The following is a 13,367-nucleotide window of genomic DNA, read 5'->3' on the forward strand; positions in this document are numbered from 1 at the left end:
TGAAGCTCTTCCCAGCCTCTGTTTCCTTCAGTGGTCCGCCCCCCTGGGGCCAGTTACCTCCTGTTCCCCTTCAGGAGTCATTCCATCCTTGTCCCAGACAAGAGTCCACCCCCGAGTGCAACAGGTTGCCAAGGCCATGGACTCGACGGAGTCTCCCACTTCCAGGGCCCTACAGGACTCGCCGCCACAGTGAAACAACATCACCAAGCCTTAGAGATGCTTGCTTCTTCGGTATAAGAACTGCGCTCTCAATTAAAGATACAGTGATGGCCAATCCGGTGGGCCTCTCAGCCTCTTTGCTTCCAAAAGCAACTTTGGCACTTCCTGCACCCTCCAGGTATAATGGGGATCCACGCTCCTGTTGTGGCTTTCTTAATCAGTGTTTTATGCAGTTCACACTGCAACCCTCATTGTTTTTGAAGGAGATTATCAAAGTTACCTTCATTTAGTCTCGGTTGGAAGGGAAGGCTCTGGCATGGGCCTCTCCCTTATGGGAACGTTCTGACCCCATCCTGTCCAAGTTATCTGACTTCATTACTCTGTTTAAGCAGACCTTTGGAGACCCAGGTCACAATGCCTCCCTCCCTCACCCTTACCTGTATATAGTATACTATCTCTGTTCTCCCCCCTTTATTTTCCTTTCCCCAGTTTTTGCGCCCTTGTTATAATGTAACTTTATGCTTCATCTAATTTTGTTTCTTGTTAATTGGTTACGGTTAACCGCTCAGTTCGATGTAAACCAAGTTGATTTGATTTGTATCAAGAAAGTCGGTATAAAAAAGCCTTAAATAAATAAAATAAATGGCTGTCGCCAGTCATAGTCTACTCCACCTCCATCAAGGGTCAAGAACCCTCTCCGAATATACAGTGGAGTTTCGGACTTTGGCCACAGAACTTGGGTGGCAAGAAGATTGTCTGCAAGCCATCTTCCTAGATGGACTCTCTAGTGCGCTAAAGGATGAGCTCGCGGTCCGTGAGATTCCCATGTCTCTAGAAGATCTGATCTCTCTTGCCGGTAGGATCGATCATCGCCTCCGGCAAAGATGCCTAGAATTAAAGGCTCCACGCCCTTCTGTTGCATGCCCCACAAGTGCATCTCACTCTCCAGTGAAGAATCCGGTGTTACCATCTTCTTCCACCGTGGAACCCATGGAGGTGAATCGTGGGCGATTATCCCCGACCGAAAATCTCCGTCGGAGGAAGGAGGGGCTTTGCCTTTACTGTGGCACTTCTGGACATCGTCTGCAGTGTTGCCCAATCCGTCCGGGAAACTGCAACACTTGAGCCTGGCGGGGGTCCCGAGCTTGGGCACGACTGTTTCTGGCCCTCAACTCTTGCTTCCTGTAACTTTGGGCATTAAGCCCCACACCTTCGCCACCACTGCTCTCATCGATACTGGAGCGAGCGAGAAGTTTGACATCGTCAAACTTCTGAAAATACCTCCTCAACCCCTTGAAGTGAGTATTCGTATTGCCTCCATTCAGGGGGAACATCTGCCAGGTTTCATTACTCACCAGACAGTGGCAATCCATCTCACTGTAGGTACTCTGCATCACAAGGAAACATCCTTCTACATCCTTCTACATCCTAAAACACTCTAGTCATCCGGTGATCCTGGGGCTCCCCTGGCTCCAGGTCCACAAACTTCAGTTCGATTGGCAGTCCTTGCAGTTGGTACAGTGGGGTCCGAAATGCCCGAAGACTTGTTTGCATCCAGTATCCCCCGTGATACTTGTTTTGAAATCAGTTACACTTCCAGGGTTACCTCCGCAGTACTCTGACTTCAGTGATGTGTTCTCTAAGCAGAAAGCGGATACCTTACCCCCATTACACAAGTTCAACTGTCCTATTGAACTCCTGCCTGGTACCATGCCGCCCAAAGGCAGAACGTACCCGTTGTCTCAGCCTGAAACCCAGGCCATGTCGGAATATATTAAGGAGAATCTTGAAAAAGGGTTCATTCGTCCCTCTGATTCCCCCGCAGGAGCGGGGTTCTTCTTTGTGAAGAGAAAGGATGGTGGACTCCGTCCCTGTATAGATTACAGGGGTCTCAACACGATAACCCATAAGGATCGCTATCCGTTACCCTGATCAGCGAGTTGTTCGACCGACTGGAAGGGGCATAAATTTTCTCCAAACTGGATTTGAGAGGTGAGTACAATTTGGTACGCATTCAACCCGATGATATCTGGAAGATAGCGTTTAATACCAGAGACGGCCACTATGAATATGTGGTAATGCCTTTTGGGCTATGCAACGTGCCAGCCGTCTTTCAGCACCTCATGAATGAAATCTTCCAAGATCTCCTGTATAATTTTGTAGTCATCTACCTCGACGACATCCTGATTTTTTCTAAGGATATAGAGTCACACCGTGAACACATCCGCATTGTTCTCCAATGTCTGAGGGAGAATCACCTGTACACAAAGTTAGAAAAATGTTTATTTGAGCGGAACCGCTTACTCTTCCTGGGATACATCATTTCTGATCGGGGATTCGCGATGGACCCAGAGAAGCTTCAGAGAATCCGCGACTGGCCTCACCAAATAGGCCTTCAGGCATTACAACACTTCTTACGATTCACTAATTATTACTGGAGCTTCGATAGTTGCCCCACTCACTGCTATGACTAGGAAGGGGGCCAACACCCGAGTTTGGATGCCGAAAGCTATCGCTGCCTTCCAGAGAATCAAAGAGGCCTTCAGCTCCGGCCTCTGTCTCTATCATCCCGATCCTAGACATCCATTCATTGTTGAAGTTGACGCTTCCGCGATCAGTGCCGGAGCCGTCCTGAGTCAACATTCTCCCACAGGCAAGCTAGTACCCTGCTCGTTTTACTCTCATAAGTTTTCTCCCATGGAGCAACATTACACCGTTGGTCAAACTCCTTGCGGTCAAATTGGCGCTTCAGGAGTGGCGCCCCTGGTTGGAAGGGGTGCAACATAAGTTTACTATCTATACAGATCACAAGAACCTCGAACATCTCAAGGAAGTTCAACTTCTGAACCCCCGTCAGGCCCAGTGGGCTTTGTTCTTTGAGAGGTTTAACTTCAACCTTTGTTTCCGTCCAGGTTCAAAAAACCTACGCGCTGATGAGCTCTCCAGATCCTTTGAGCCGGAGGACATTTCAGAGGTTCCCAGTTTCATTATTGACCCTGCTTGTAATACCCTGGTGGCTACTACCACAGTTCCAGTTGGGAAGACCGTTGTCTCCCACTGACTACGTGAGCGTGTGTTATGGTGGGCTCACGATTCCAAAATGGCAGGCCACCCCGGTCGTGCTCGGACCTTGGAGAAGCTGAGAAAGCATTATTGGTGGCCTACTATGGTAGAAGACTCCCGAAACTACATGGACTCATGTCCTACTTGTGCTCAGCAAAAACCACCTACGGGGAAGCCTTGGGGCTTGCTTCAGCCTCTCCTAGCACCTACTGAACCATGGTCCAGTATTTCTACAGATTTTATTACAGATCTGCCTGTTTCCCAGAACAACACGGTGTTATGGGTCATGATCGACCGCTTCTTGAAAATAGGATACTTTTTCCTTCTACCAGGTCTTCCTTCAGCCCCGGAACTTGCTAGACTTTTTCTGAAGAATATCTTCTGTCTTCACAGACTCCCCAAGGAGATTGTGTCCGATCGGGGACCACAGTTTGCCGCCAAGTATTGGTGTTCCTTATGCCGATAGTTCAACATTACTTTGAATTATACGTCGGTCTACCATCCTCAGGTGAATGGGCAGGCCAAGAGAACCAATCGGACCTTGAAGACATTTTTATGTTCCTATGTTAATGATCTGCAAGACAATTGGTTGGAGCTCCTCCCCTGGGCCGAGCTGTCGCACAACACTCATGTCGTAGCAGCCACCAACACCTCTCCGTTTGCAGTAGTCTTCGGACGGCAGCCCCGACTGCCTCTTCCTGTACCTTTGACGGCTCTGTCTCCAGCGGCTCAAACCATTCGCTACGTGTGGACCCGAGTAAAGGAGCGACTGGTGCAAGCTGCAGAACGCGCCAAGCATGCCTCGGATCTTCATAGATGACCTGGCCAGAGGCTACCCTCTCACAGCCTGGCTCCCAAATACATCGGATCATTTCCAATAATCCGAAGAGTAGGAGCTGTTTCTTATCAACTCCAGCTACCTTGTTCCTTGGGTATCCCCAACACATTCCACGTGTCCCTATTGAAGCCATTGGTTCTCTTCTAGCCCTCTCGAAAAGACCCTCCTGCTCCACGTGTCACTGCAGAACCAGACATGTCTCTCCAGATAAGAGAGGTCCTCGACATCCGGCGACGCCGAGGCAAGTGGGAATATCTCTTAGCCTGGGAGGGCTATGGGGCCAAGGAGAATTCGTGGGAACCATCTCAGAATATTCTGGATAAGAACCTTCTGAAGACCTTCCATAGAATGCACCCTGAGAAACCACAGCTGCATAGGGGGAGGCCTAGAAGGGGGGGCTACTGTTACACGCCCTGCCCATGGCCGTTCCACACATGGGACCACTCACCTGTATAGTTCCTCGGCAGGTCCCAGGGTGACCTCCCTTGTGGTAGTGGCCAGCCCAGCTAGGCCCCGGTGTCCCGTGGCGGCGGTCGCCGGGCCTTCCACTGTGCGCCAGGCCTCATGCCGAGGTTCAGCATCTCTCTCCATGCTAGCCACGCCCATACGCGCGCAGCCTGCCCCAACCCTTGTAGGCCGAGGGCGGGTCTGGGTTCTGTGGGGCGCCCTGATTGAGCTACAATATAAGGAACTTCCTGACTTCACTTCCTTGCCTTGGCAATCGAGTCGGTTTGTATGCTAGAATGTCTCCGCATCTATTCCTGTTTGTTCCTAGTCTTGTTCCAGGATCCTTCTGTTCCAGTTCTGTCCCTGATTCGTTCCTGCATCCTCATTCCTGATTCCTGCCTGTTCCAGTGTTCATTTAACTGCCTTCCCAGGTAGTACCCCTGGACTGTCTCACTGGTACTGACCTCGGCTTGTTCCTAACCTGTCTGCCTGTCTGCTGCCTGTCTACACTCCCAGCTAGTTCCTGACTCGTCTGCCGCCTGCCTCAAAGACCACAGCCTGTTCCTGACTCGTCCGTCCATCTGCCACCTGCCTCAAGAACTCAGCCTGTTCCAGACCTACTCGTCTGTCTGCCGCCTGCCTCTAGACCTCTGCTTGCCCTGGACTACATCTGACCTCTAGTATCTGACCCTTGCTCCAGTGACCACTCCTCAAACTAACCTTTGGACATTGACCCTTTGCCTGCCTGACCTCACCTCCAGATTCTGGCTCTGCTCCTCGCCTTGTCATCACAAACTCTGTTCTGGTTCTCTCTGCTCCAGCTCGAACCTGACCGTGCTCCTTCTGCGTCTGTGGGCACGCTGGACTTCCATTCTCCCAGGAGACCCTGCAAGACCTACCTAAGTCCAAGCAGTCTGGGTCCCTAAGGGCTCCTCCCAGGGGGACCTCGGGCTTCCAGTGGTGAAGCTCTTCCCAGCCTCTGTCTCATTCAGTGCTCCACCCCTGGGGCCAGTTACCTCCTGTTCCCCTTCAGGAGCCATTCCATCCTTGCCCAGGACAAGGGTCCACCCCCGAGCGCAACACTGATGATGTAGTTTTGCTTCAATTATTCTGGCAAACCCCATGGGTAGCAAAACTAGGGATGTGAATCGTTTTAGGACGATTAAAATTATCGTCCGATAATTTTAATATCGTCTTAAACCGTTATGGAACACAATACAATACAGATTCTAACGATTTATCGTTATAAATCGTTAGAATCGTGAGCCGGCACATTAAAACCCCCTAAAACCCACCCCGACCCTTTAAATTTAATCCCCCACCCTCCCGAACCCCCCCCCAAATAACTTAAATAACCTGCGGGTCCAGCGGCGGTCCGGAACGGCAGCGGTCCGGAACGGGCTCCTGCTCCTGCATCTTGTCGTCTTCAGCCGGCGCCATTTTCCAAAATGGCGCCGAAAAATGGCGGCGGCCATAGACGAAAAAGATTGGACGGCAGGAGGTCCTTCCGGACCCCCGCTGGACTTTTGGCAAGTCTCGTGGGGGTCAGGAGGCCCCCCACAAGCTGGCCAAAAGTTCCTGGAGGTCCAGCGGGGGTCAGGGGGCGATTTCCCGCCGCGAATCGTTTTCGTACGGAAAATGGCGCCGGCCATACGCGTATGGCCGGCGCCGTTTTCCGTACGGAAAATGGCGCCGGCAGGAGATCGACTGCAGGAGGTCGTTCAGCGAGGCGCCGGAACCCTCGCTGAACGACCTCCTGCAGTCGATCTCCTGCCGGCGCCATTTTCCGTACGAAAACGATTCGCGGCGGGAAATCGCTCCCTGACCCCCGCTGGACCTCCAGGAACTTTTGGCCAGCTTGTGGGGGGGCCTCCTGACCCCCACGAGACTTGCCAAAAGTCCAGCGGGGGTCCGGAAGGACCTCCTGCCGTCCAATCTTTTTCATCTATGGCCGCCGCCATTTTCGGCGCCATTTTGGAAAATGGCGCCGGCTGAAGACGACAAGATGCAGGAGCAGGAGCCCGTTCCGGACCGCTGCCGTTCCGGACCGCCGCTGGACCCGCAGGTTATTTAAGTTATTTGGGGGGGGGTTCGGGAGGGTGGGGGATTTAATTTAAAGGGTCGGGGGTGGGTTTTAGGGGGTTTTAGTGTGCCGGTTTTTCGATTTTTCGATTTTTCGATTTTTAACGATTTTTAACGATTTTTCACGATATTTTACCCCCCCAAACGGCAACAATACGATTCCCTCCCCCTCCCAGCCGAAATCGATCGTTAAGACGATCGAGGACACGATTCACATCCCTAAGCAAAACTACCCACAACAACCACAGTGTGATTATCTTCTGAAGTTCTACATGTATTGGTACATATATTTATGACTTTCTTTTTTTTCTTGAGAATGGTGAAAAAATAATTATGCTTAAGTATTTTTACTCTATTAACAATAAAAATATATTCTTTTTCTTGAAGTTTTAATATATAGTTTTTATAACCTAAAATGATTGTAATATGCGAGGATACACAAAAAAAAGAGAAAACATGTTAACTTTAGAAAATTATTTTTGAATAAAATAAAGACCTGCAATAAACTACATCTAGACTGTTAGACTGCATAGTCTTTACTTTTTTTTTAGAAAAAAAAAAACCCTCTAGGCACTTTTCTAAATGTTTAAGGTGGTGCCCAAAATCCATGATAATTTGTTGTGCCAAACACATCATGTTTTAGTGAATGCCACATGGATGCTTACTGGTAATTGCAGGAAAATACACATCACAACAAAGGGGTTGAACATGTGTTAATGCAACCATGTGTCCAATATATGTGCATCTAATTTTAATCAAAACCCTTCATGCTTAAGAGCTTAGGCATGAATAAAGAGTGTGATGTCCTTAGTGCATAGGGTGATACCATTTTTGGATTTAAACTCTATTTTAGGAGTAAAAAAGATTTTTACTCATTAGTGAATAGACACTTATGCTTCCAGGACACAGCTGAAAACAAGCCATCCATCTGAATCTGACTTTCCTGCTATCTATGGGGTTAATTTTCAAAAGATTTCCATGTGTAACACTGGCATCTACATTTTTAAGTAGTATGTACACACATAAGATATGCCATACTGGGTCAGACCAAGGGCCCATCAATCCCATATAGAACGTACATGCTATTTTGGAAACATCAGGAATATGCATGAACTTGCGGTGTCATGTGTAAATATTGACAGGGAAAAAAGGGATGATTTAGGGGTATTACAGGGTGGGCTTTGATAGTTCATGTACATGCTATTTGTTAGTGGTATATGTGCATACATTACCTAATTGTCTGTATGCTTTTACACCTGTTAATTTTCAGGTGAATTTTGAAAGCAGTTACGCATGTAATTGTAACATACTGTCATAGCAATTTTCAAAAGCCATTTACCCATGTTAAGAACACTTACATGCGGGCAAAACCTATTAACAATTCAATGGCATGTAGTGTAGCAATTTTCAAAAGTCAACTTACCTGCGGAAAGTGCACTTTCATTTATAACAACACAGATTTAAGTGTGTAAATACTTTTGAATATCATGCCCTAAGTCTCAAAAGTGAAACTGCACTTGTATTTTGTCTGCAGTTTTTGAATGGGAGGTCTGGATTTAAGTGATGGGGGTAGGGGGGTGGGGTCAGAGTGAAGAGCCATAGGGTCTTAGTGAATCTGTGGAGGTGCCGGTGAACTGGTGATTGCAAGAAGGCACACAAGAATTTTCCAGAGCGGAAGTTTCAAAGAGGAGTAACTCTGCATTATTACATGCATGCTATAATTATTATCGGTGTAAAACATATGCATATAATTTTATGAAACGGGTAGAAAAATATGCACTTTCCTGCATTACAAATGTACACCCACACTGAAATATACATACACACTTCCGGGGCAGAAATATTCTGTATTTTATAAACTGGGTGGCTCCTTACTTGTACGCGCATTTGGTGCTTTACGCAGACAACTGAAAAATGCCATTTTCTAACATGTGCAAACACTTGATTTGAGTGTGCTGTTTTTAAAGGGAGAGTAATTACCAGCTTGAAATACAAAGATATTTCTTTTTAGCACTACCTTAAAAAGTTAAAACTTGTTTGAATGGCACACAACCAAGTTGCTGGGTAGATATGACTTGGCATCTGATCTGACCCTTGTTCTCAATAAAAAAAAAAAAAAAAAAGGCTTCAGAAAGTGCTACGAACAAGCTGCTTCCCAGAGTATGTAACTCGTGCATAGTTGGGGGATTTTAATGGTTATAACAGTTCTTGCGCAGATGTTCAGGCAAATATCATCCTAAGTTTTAGTGATTAAGCATGACAATGATGAGTTCACTGATCTTACACGACTAGAGAAAAATCCATCCAGGCTCTGATTTATGATCTAGGCTAGCGTATGATCTTTTCCAAGAAATACAAGTAGTAATAATCATACGTCCTTAATGTATAACATTTTTTCTGGTTTCTTTACTACAATTGTTTATAAAGAATTCCAAATGTGTAGGCAACATGGTTTTAGTTCTGCAAAATTCCAGAGCTGCATAAATGCCTAAATATCTGGAGATGTTCATCCCCAAGCACTTTTTTTTTCTCATGCGGTAAGACAGTTACTTCACTGAGTAATTTACCAGGTGTTGTTTACTAGCATGTAGCACAGACAAATCTGTGTGAATACGTTGGACACAAGGTAACAGACATGAAAAGGGGTTGAATTAGCACAAGCTGGAAACTTGTGAGCAGTAGCACTGATCCATTGTCCTCTTCAATATTCAGGATAAGTATGGTTGCATAAAAGTGAGAAATAGCAGAAGAATTAGCTGCACGTCTTTTTCCTCTACTAGAATGTAAACATATATCCATGACAGCCTTTTTGTATGTATAGGGGGGGGGGGGGGGGGCTCAGCCCCTCACCCTGGCTTGTTACAAAATCAGGGGACCTTCTATGCAGGGGGCAGTGGGGCAAATAACTAAACGTGGGACTCAAAGTCCTTCCACTGTACCCCAAATGTACAAATAAAGCTTTCACAGGGCAGGGCAAGGAATTATGAGGAGACAGCAAGAATGACAGAGAGAGAGAGAGAGAGAGAGAGAGAAAGAAGGAGTGCCATGGTCAGGCAGGTTGCAATCGGGAATTACCCCTACAGGAGTGGCACAGCACTGCAGGACAGGACTGGAGACGGTCTTTAGCCTGGACCAGCCACTTCCCCCGCAGGTTGAGCCCTTGGGTTCTTATGGTCGGCAGGACTTAGCTGGAACCAAAGGCAAGGCTTGGGCTGGAGACAAGGCTAGCACTGGAGGCAGGCAAGAGCTGGAAACAGGCAGGGCTGGAGGCACAGGTTGGATATGAAGGCAGGGCCTGGGCTGGAGTCATGGCTGGTACTGATGGTAGGCAGGAACTGTATAATAGACAGGGCTGGAGACAGGCACTGGGATGGACAGGACAAGGACAAGAACTGAATAGGCTGGTACTGAAGGCAATGCAAACAAGGGCTTAAACTGAGGACAACGTTTGGTCTGGAGACAAGGACTGGACAAACACATGACAAGGACTGGACTGGACAGGATAGGATAGGACAAGACTGGACAAGGACTGGACAAGGACAGGACTAGAACAAGCCAACAATAAACAGTGCAAGGCTGGGCTAGGCAAACCTAAAAGCTCTGAAGACCACTCAGCAAGGCAGGAAGACCTGGAAAGGCACAGAGCAAGGCAGGGAGGCCTGGAAGGCCACAAGTTAAGGCAGACATACCAGGAAGGCCACTAGGTAAAGCAGGAGGCTGAGATAGGCCACAAGGCAAGGCAGGATAAGAAAGCAAGGATGTCCAGGTCAAGGAGCCAAGATAATGTGATAAAGAGCTAAGGAGAGTGTCTGGGCTAAATAGATCTGGAATTGCCATGTCATTTGATCAGCAAGGTGGTGGTGAGAGCAACTGTGGGCAAGGGTCACTAATAACCTATGCTGTCAGGGAGGCTGCATAGCAGACAGGATCATGACAAGTAGATGATAACACACAGAGAAGACACATTGACACACACTTGAGCAATTAAAAAAACAATTCAACTTGTTTTACACAAGGCAAATGTATTATCAAGCAATAAGTTCCCAGAGGGCAAAGGTCTTTGCTGTCATTGACATTCACTGTAGGCATTCAGATGCTTGAGGCTGAAGAGGTCTAAGTCTTACAAGCTTTTTTTCAACTTACCAATTAGTTTGAGTGAAGAGCTCAAATCTGTGAGCCACTGCAGGATGGTCGGAGAAGGGGGAATGGCCAGATGCTGGTGATCTTCATAGTTACAGCAGCCAGATTACTCCCTCCTGCATTCCCACTTTTATCCTCAACCACATTCTCTAGTAACACTCATTAAAGGTCCTAACTGACACATAAGCAATAGTTCTAAACATGCAGTTATGTTAGTTTTCTGCTATCGTGGAAGTCACCCCTCTGTTTTGACCTCCTCACCTGGAGTGTACTAGCTGTTCTCTCTGCACTGACAAGCAACCCTCATGTACCACAGTTTGTTGGAAACCCCTTAGAAGCCAGAAGGAGGAGTCAAAAGAAAAAGAAGACTGAGCATTCTCAGTTTAGTGTGCTCACACGATTTACAATGCCCTCAGAAAGTAACATGCTCATGCTATTCAGCCAATGTATTTTTGGGTTTCCGGCAATGAGAATGGCATGACCCTGCTATTTCTGATTTGTTTACTGTGAGCACACTAAATCTTTATGCACCATTCATTAAGTGCACTGAAAACATTACCACGTGTTTACTCTCGCCAGCAAATGCTTCCTGTACATATAATCGTCCAACAGCATTCTGCAAATTCTCATTGACATAGTTTGCACAACGACGCCAAATAGCAGTTTCAGATGTTGTGCCATAAAGTGCCTGTGGAAAACAAAACATTCATTTATAATGTATGGAAATTGTTACATAATAGCAAGAATGAGAGAGAAAGCACAAGAGAGGCACTACTATGACTGGATATAATGCCTGGAAATATGATAAAACAAAAAAATTCCATAATCTGCTCTGTTATAAATCATTTTAACAAAAAAATATTTATTAAAGAAACTTGTTTTTGTGTATTGCCAATGTTAAAAATACCAACCAACAATAGCATGGATCAATCACATCAATGATTTTTGCTATGATTCTTGATGTGATTGATCCATGGTATTGTTGGTTGATTTGGTCGATTATCCTTTTTGGTGGATTCATTAAAGGCTATTAAAATGCAATACCAGATATTACTTCAGAAGCAACACATGAAAAGATTAAAAAAAATATGCTAGATATATATATATATATATATATATATACAACCCATGAAGGTTGTACAACAAAAGGAAAAAACAGAAAAAAAGAGTATATCAGTACACTTTATGTATATTGAGTTTATTTGTTAATACAATTTTGCAATTAAATGTAGATATATTGCTATAACATCTATGATGCCCCCTCCCCCAATAGGGGCCCTAAGTGATTTTAATATAGCATTGGAAGGAGTCTGGGTGGGGGAGACCCTGATATTTTCCTCAGATGCAAGTGAATAGTTCCTGAAGGTGGTTCAGACAGTAAACCATTATGCACCAGTTTGGATAAAATAATTGCCTTTAACAGCCATTAGATGGCAGAGCGCAGGGCAAGAAGAATATGGTGGATGTTAACTAATGAGAAAATTATGGAGGCAGTGTTTATTGGATTTCTACTGCATCTGTGCACTTTAAGGAGTTTGGGGGGGAAAGTCTGCAGAGATAGTTTTCAGAGTATAAAAGCCTGTGTTCAAAGTTTGGTGAGAGGAGTTGGGACCAACCCACATGGAAAGTGGGGCACCCAGGGTATCTATCCTGAAGAGTGCTCTTCAGGGGTCTTCCCCCTCAAGGGGAAAGGTCTGAGGCTGGAGAGGTGTTTCATTCCAGTCATGGGACCCGACCTGGGTCCTGAAGGTGGAGGAATGACTTATGGACCCCTCAGGTGGTGGAAGACTTTAATGTAGAGAAGTTTCAGAGGAGTGAGAGCTTGGGTTACAGGGGAAATGCCTGGAAGAGAAGTTTGAAGCAATATGGGATGAATATATCGTATTCCTTGGGCAATGAGGAACATTAAATTATGTCTAATGAGTGAGAACTTATGTATCTAAATCTGAGGCAGTTATTGAGTATGTTTGTAGGGCTATACAACATGGTGCTGGCCACAGCCGAGACAGACAAGGCTGGTGCTCTTTTTAAAGAAACCAAGACAAGGCAGGAGCGCGTGGCCATCCCTCCTTGCCTTTACAATCACCAGATCCCCAGGGAAGGGGTAGGCGGGGGCTGGGAGGGTCCCCAGGCCGCAGCCCTGTTGACATCTGGGAGGGAGGGAAGTCAGAGAATCATGGCTAGGTCCAGTTAGGTAGGCCCAAGCCCCAAGTTATTTTGCAGTAGGAGAAGGGTCAGACAGGCCTGGAGAGGCCCTACCAGGTTCCTGAGGCTTCTGTTGGGAGGGGAAAGGGGTTTAGAGGGCCTCCAGGAGGTTTTGTTTTTTAATTACTTCTTCCCTCCCTTACACGAATACGAAAATATCCACAAATTTATGGTTAATATTCATGAGAGGTCATTTTTCAGTTTGTTCCAATCGTAATGAACTGAATTGGCCTCATTCGTCTCATTTTTAACATTCATTTCAAAAGAATGCACATCTCTACTGTGGACACCTGAGAGCCCTGGTTTTATCAGTACCGTGTAATAGTTTTGTTAACTCTGACTGCTGGCCAACCCCAGAAATAAATGTTTGTTAGTTTGACAATGTCTGGTGTGAGCCCAAGGTACAGACTTAGTAAAATGATGGTTATCAAGG

General features: G+C 46.4%; 1 protein-coding gene across 3 annotated transcripts in view; it reads right to left on the reverse strand.

Annotated features, from left to right (window-relative positions):
- The window catches only part of MME (membrane metalloendopeptidase), a 189,561-nt gene that overhangs the window by 76,383 nt on the left and 99,811 nt on the right, over positions 1-13,367 (reverse strand). For all 3 annotated transcript variants that reach the window (XM_029615303.1, XM_029615305.1, XM_029615306.1), the window contains exon 13: positions 11,289-11,417. In XM_029615303.1, coding sequence (XP_029471163.1) covers positions 11,289-11,417 — 129 coding nt within the window. The remainder of the gene's footprint in view (positions 1-11,288; positions 11,418-13,367) is intronic.

This window comes from Rhinatrema bivittatum, chromosome 9 (assembly GCF_901001135.1).
Source record: "Rhinatrema bivittatum chromosome 9, aRhiBiv1.1, whole genome shotgun sequence".
NCBI classification, from domain to species: Eukaryota; Metazoa; Chordata; class Amphibia; order Gymnophiona; family Rhinatrematidae; genus Rhinatrema; species Rhinatrema bivittatum.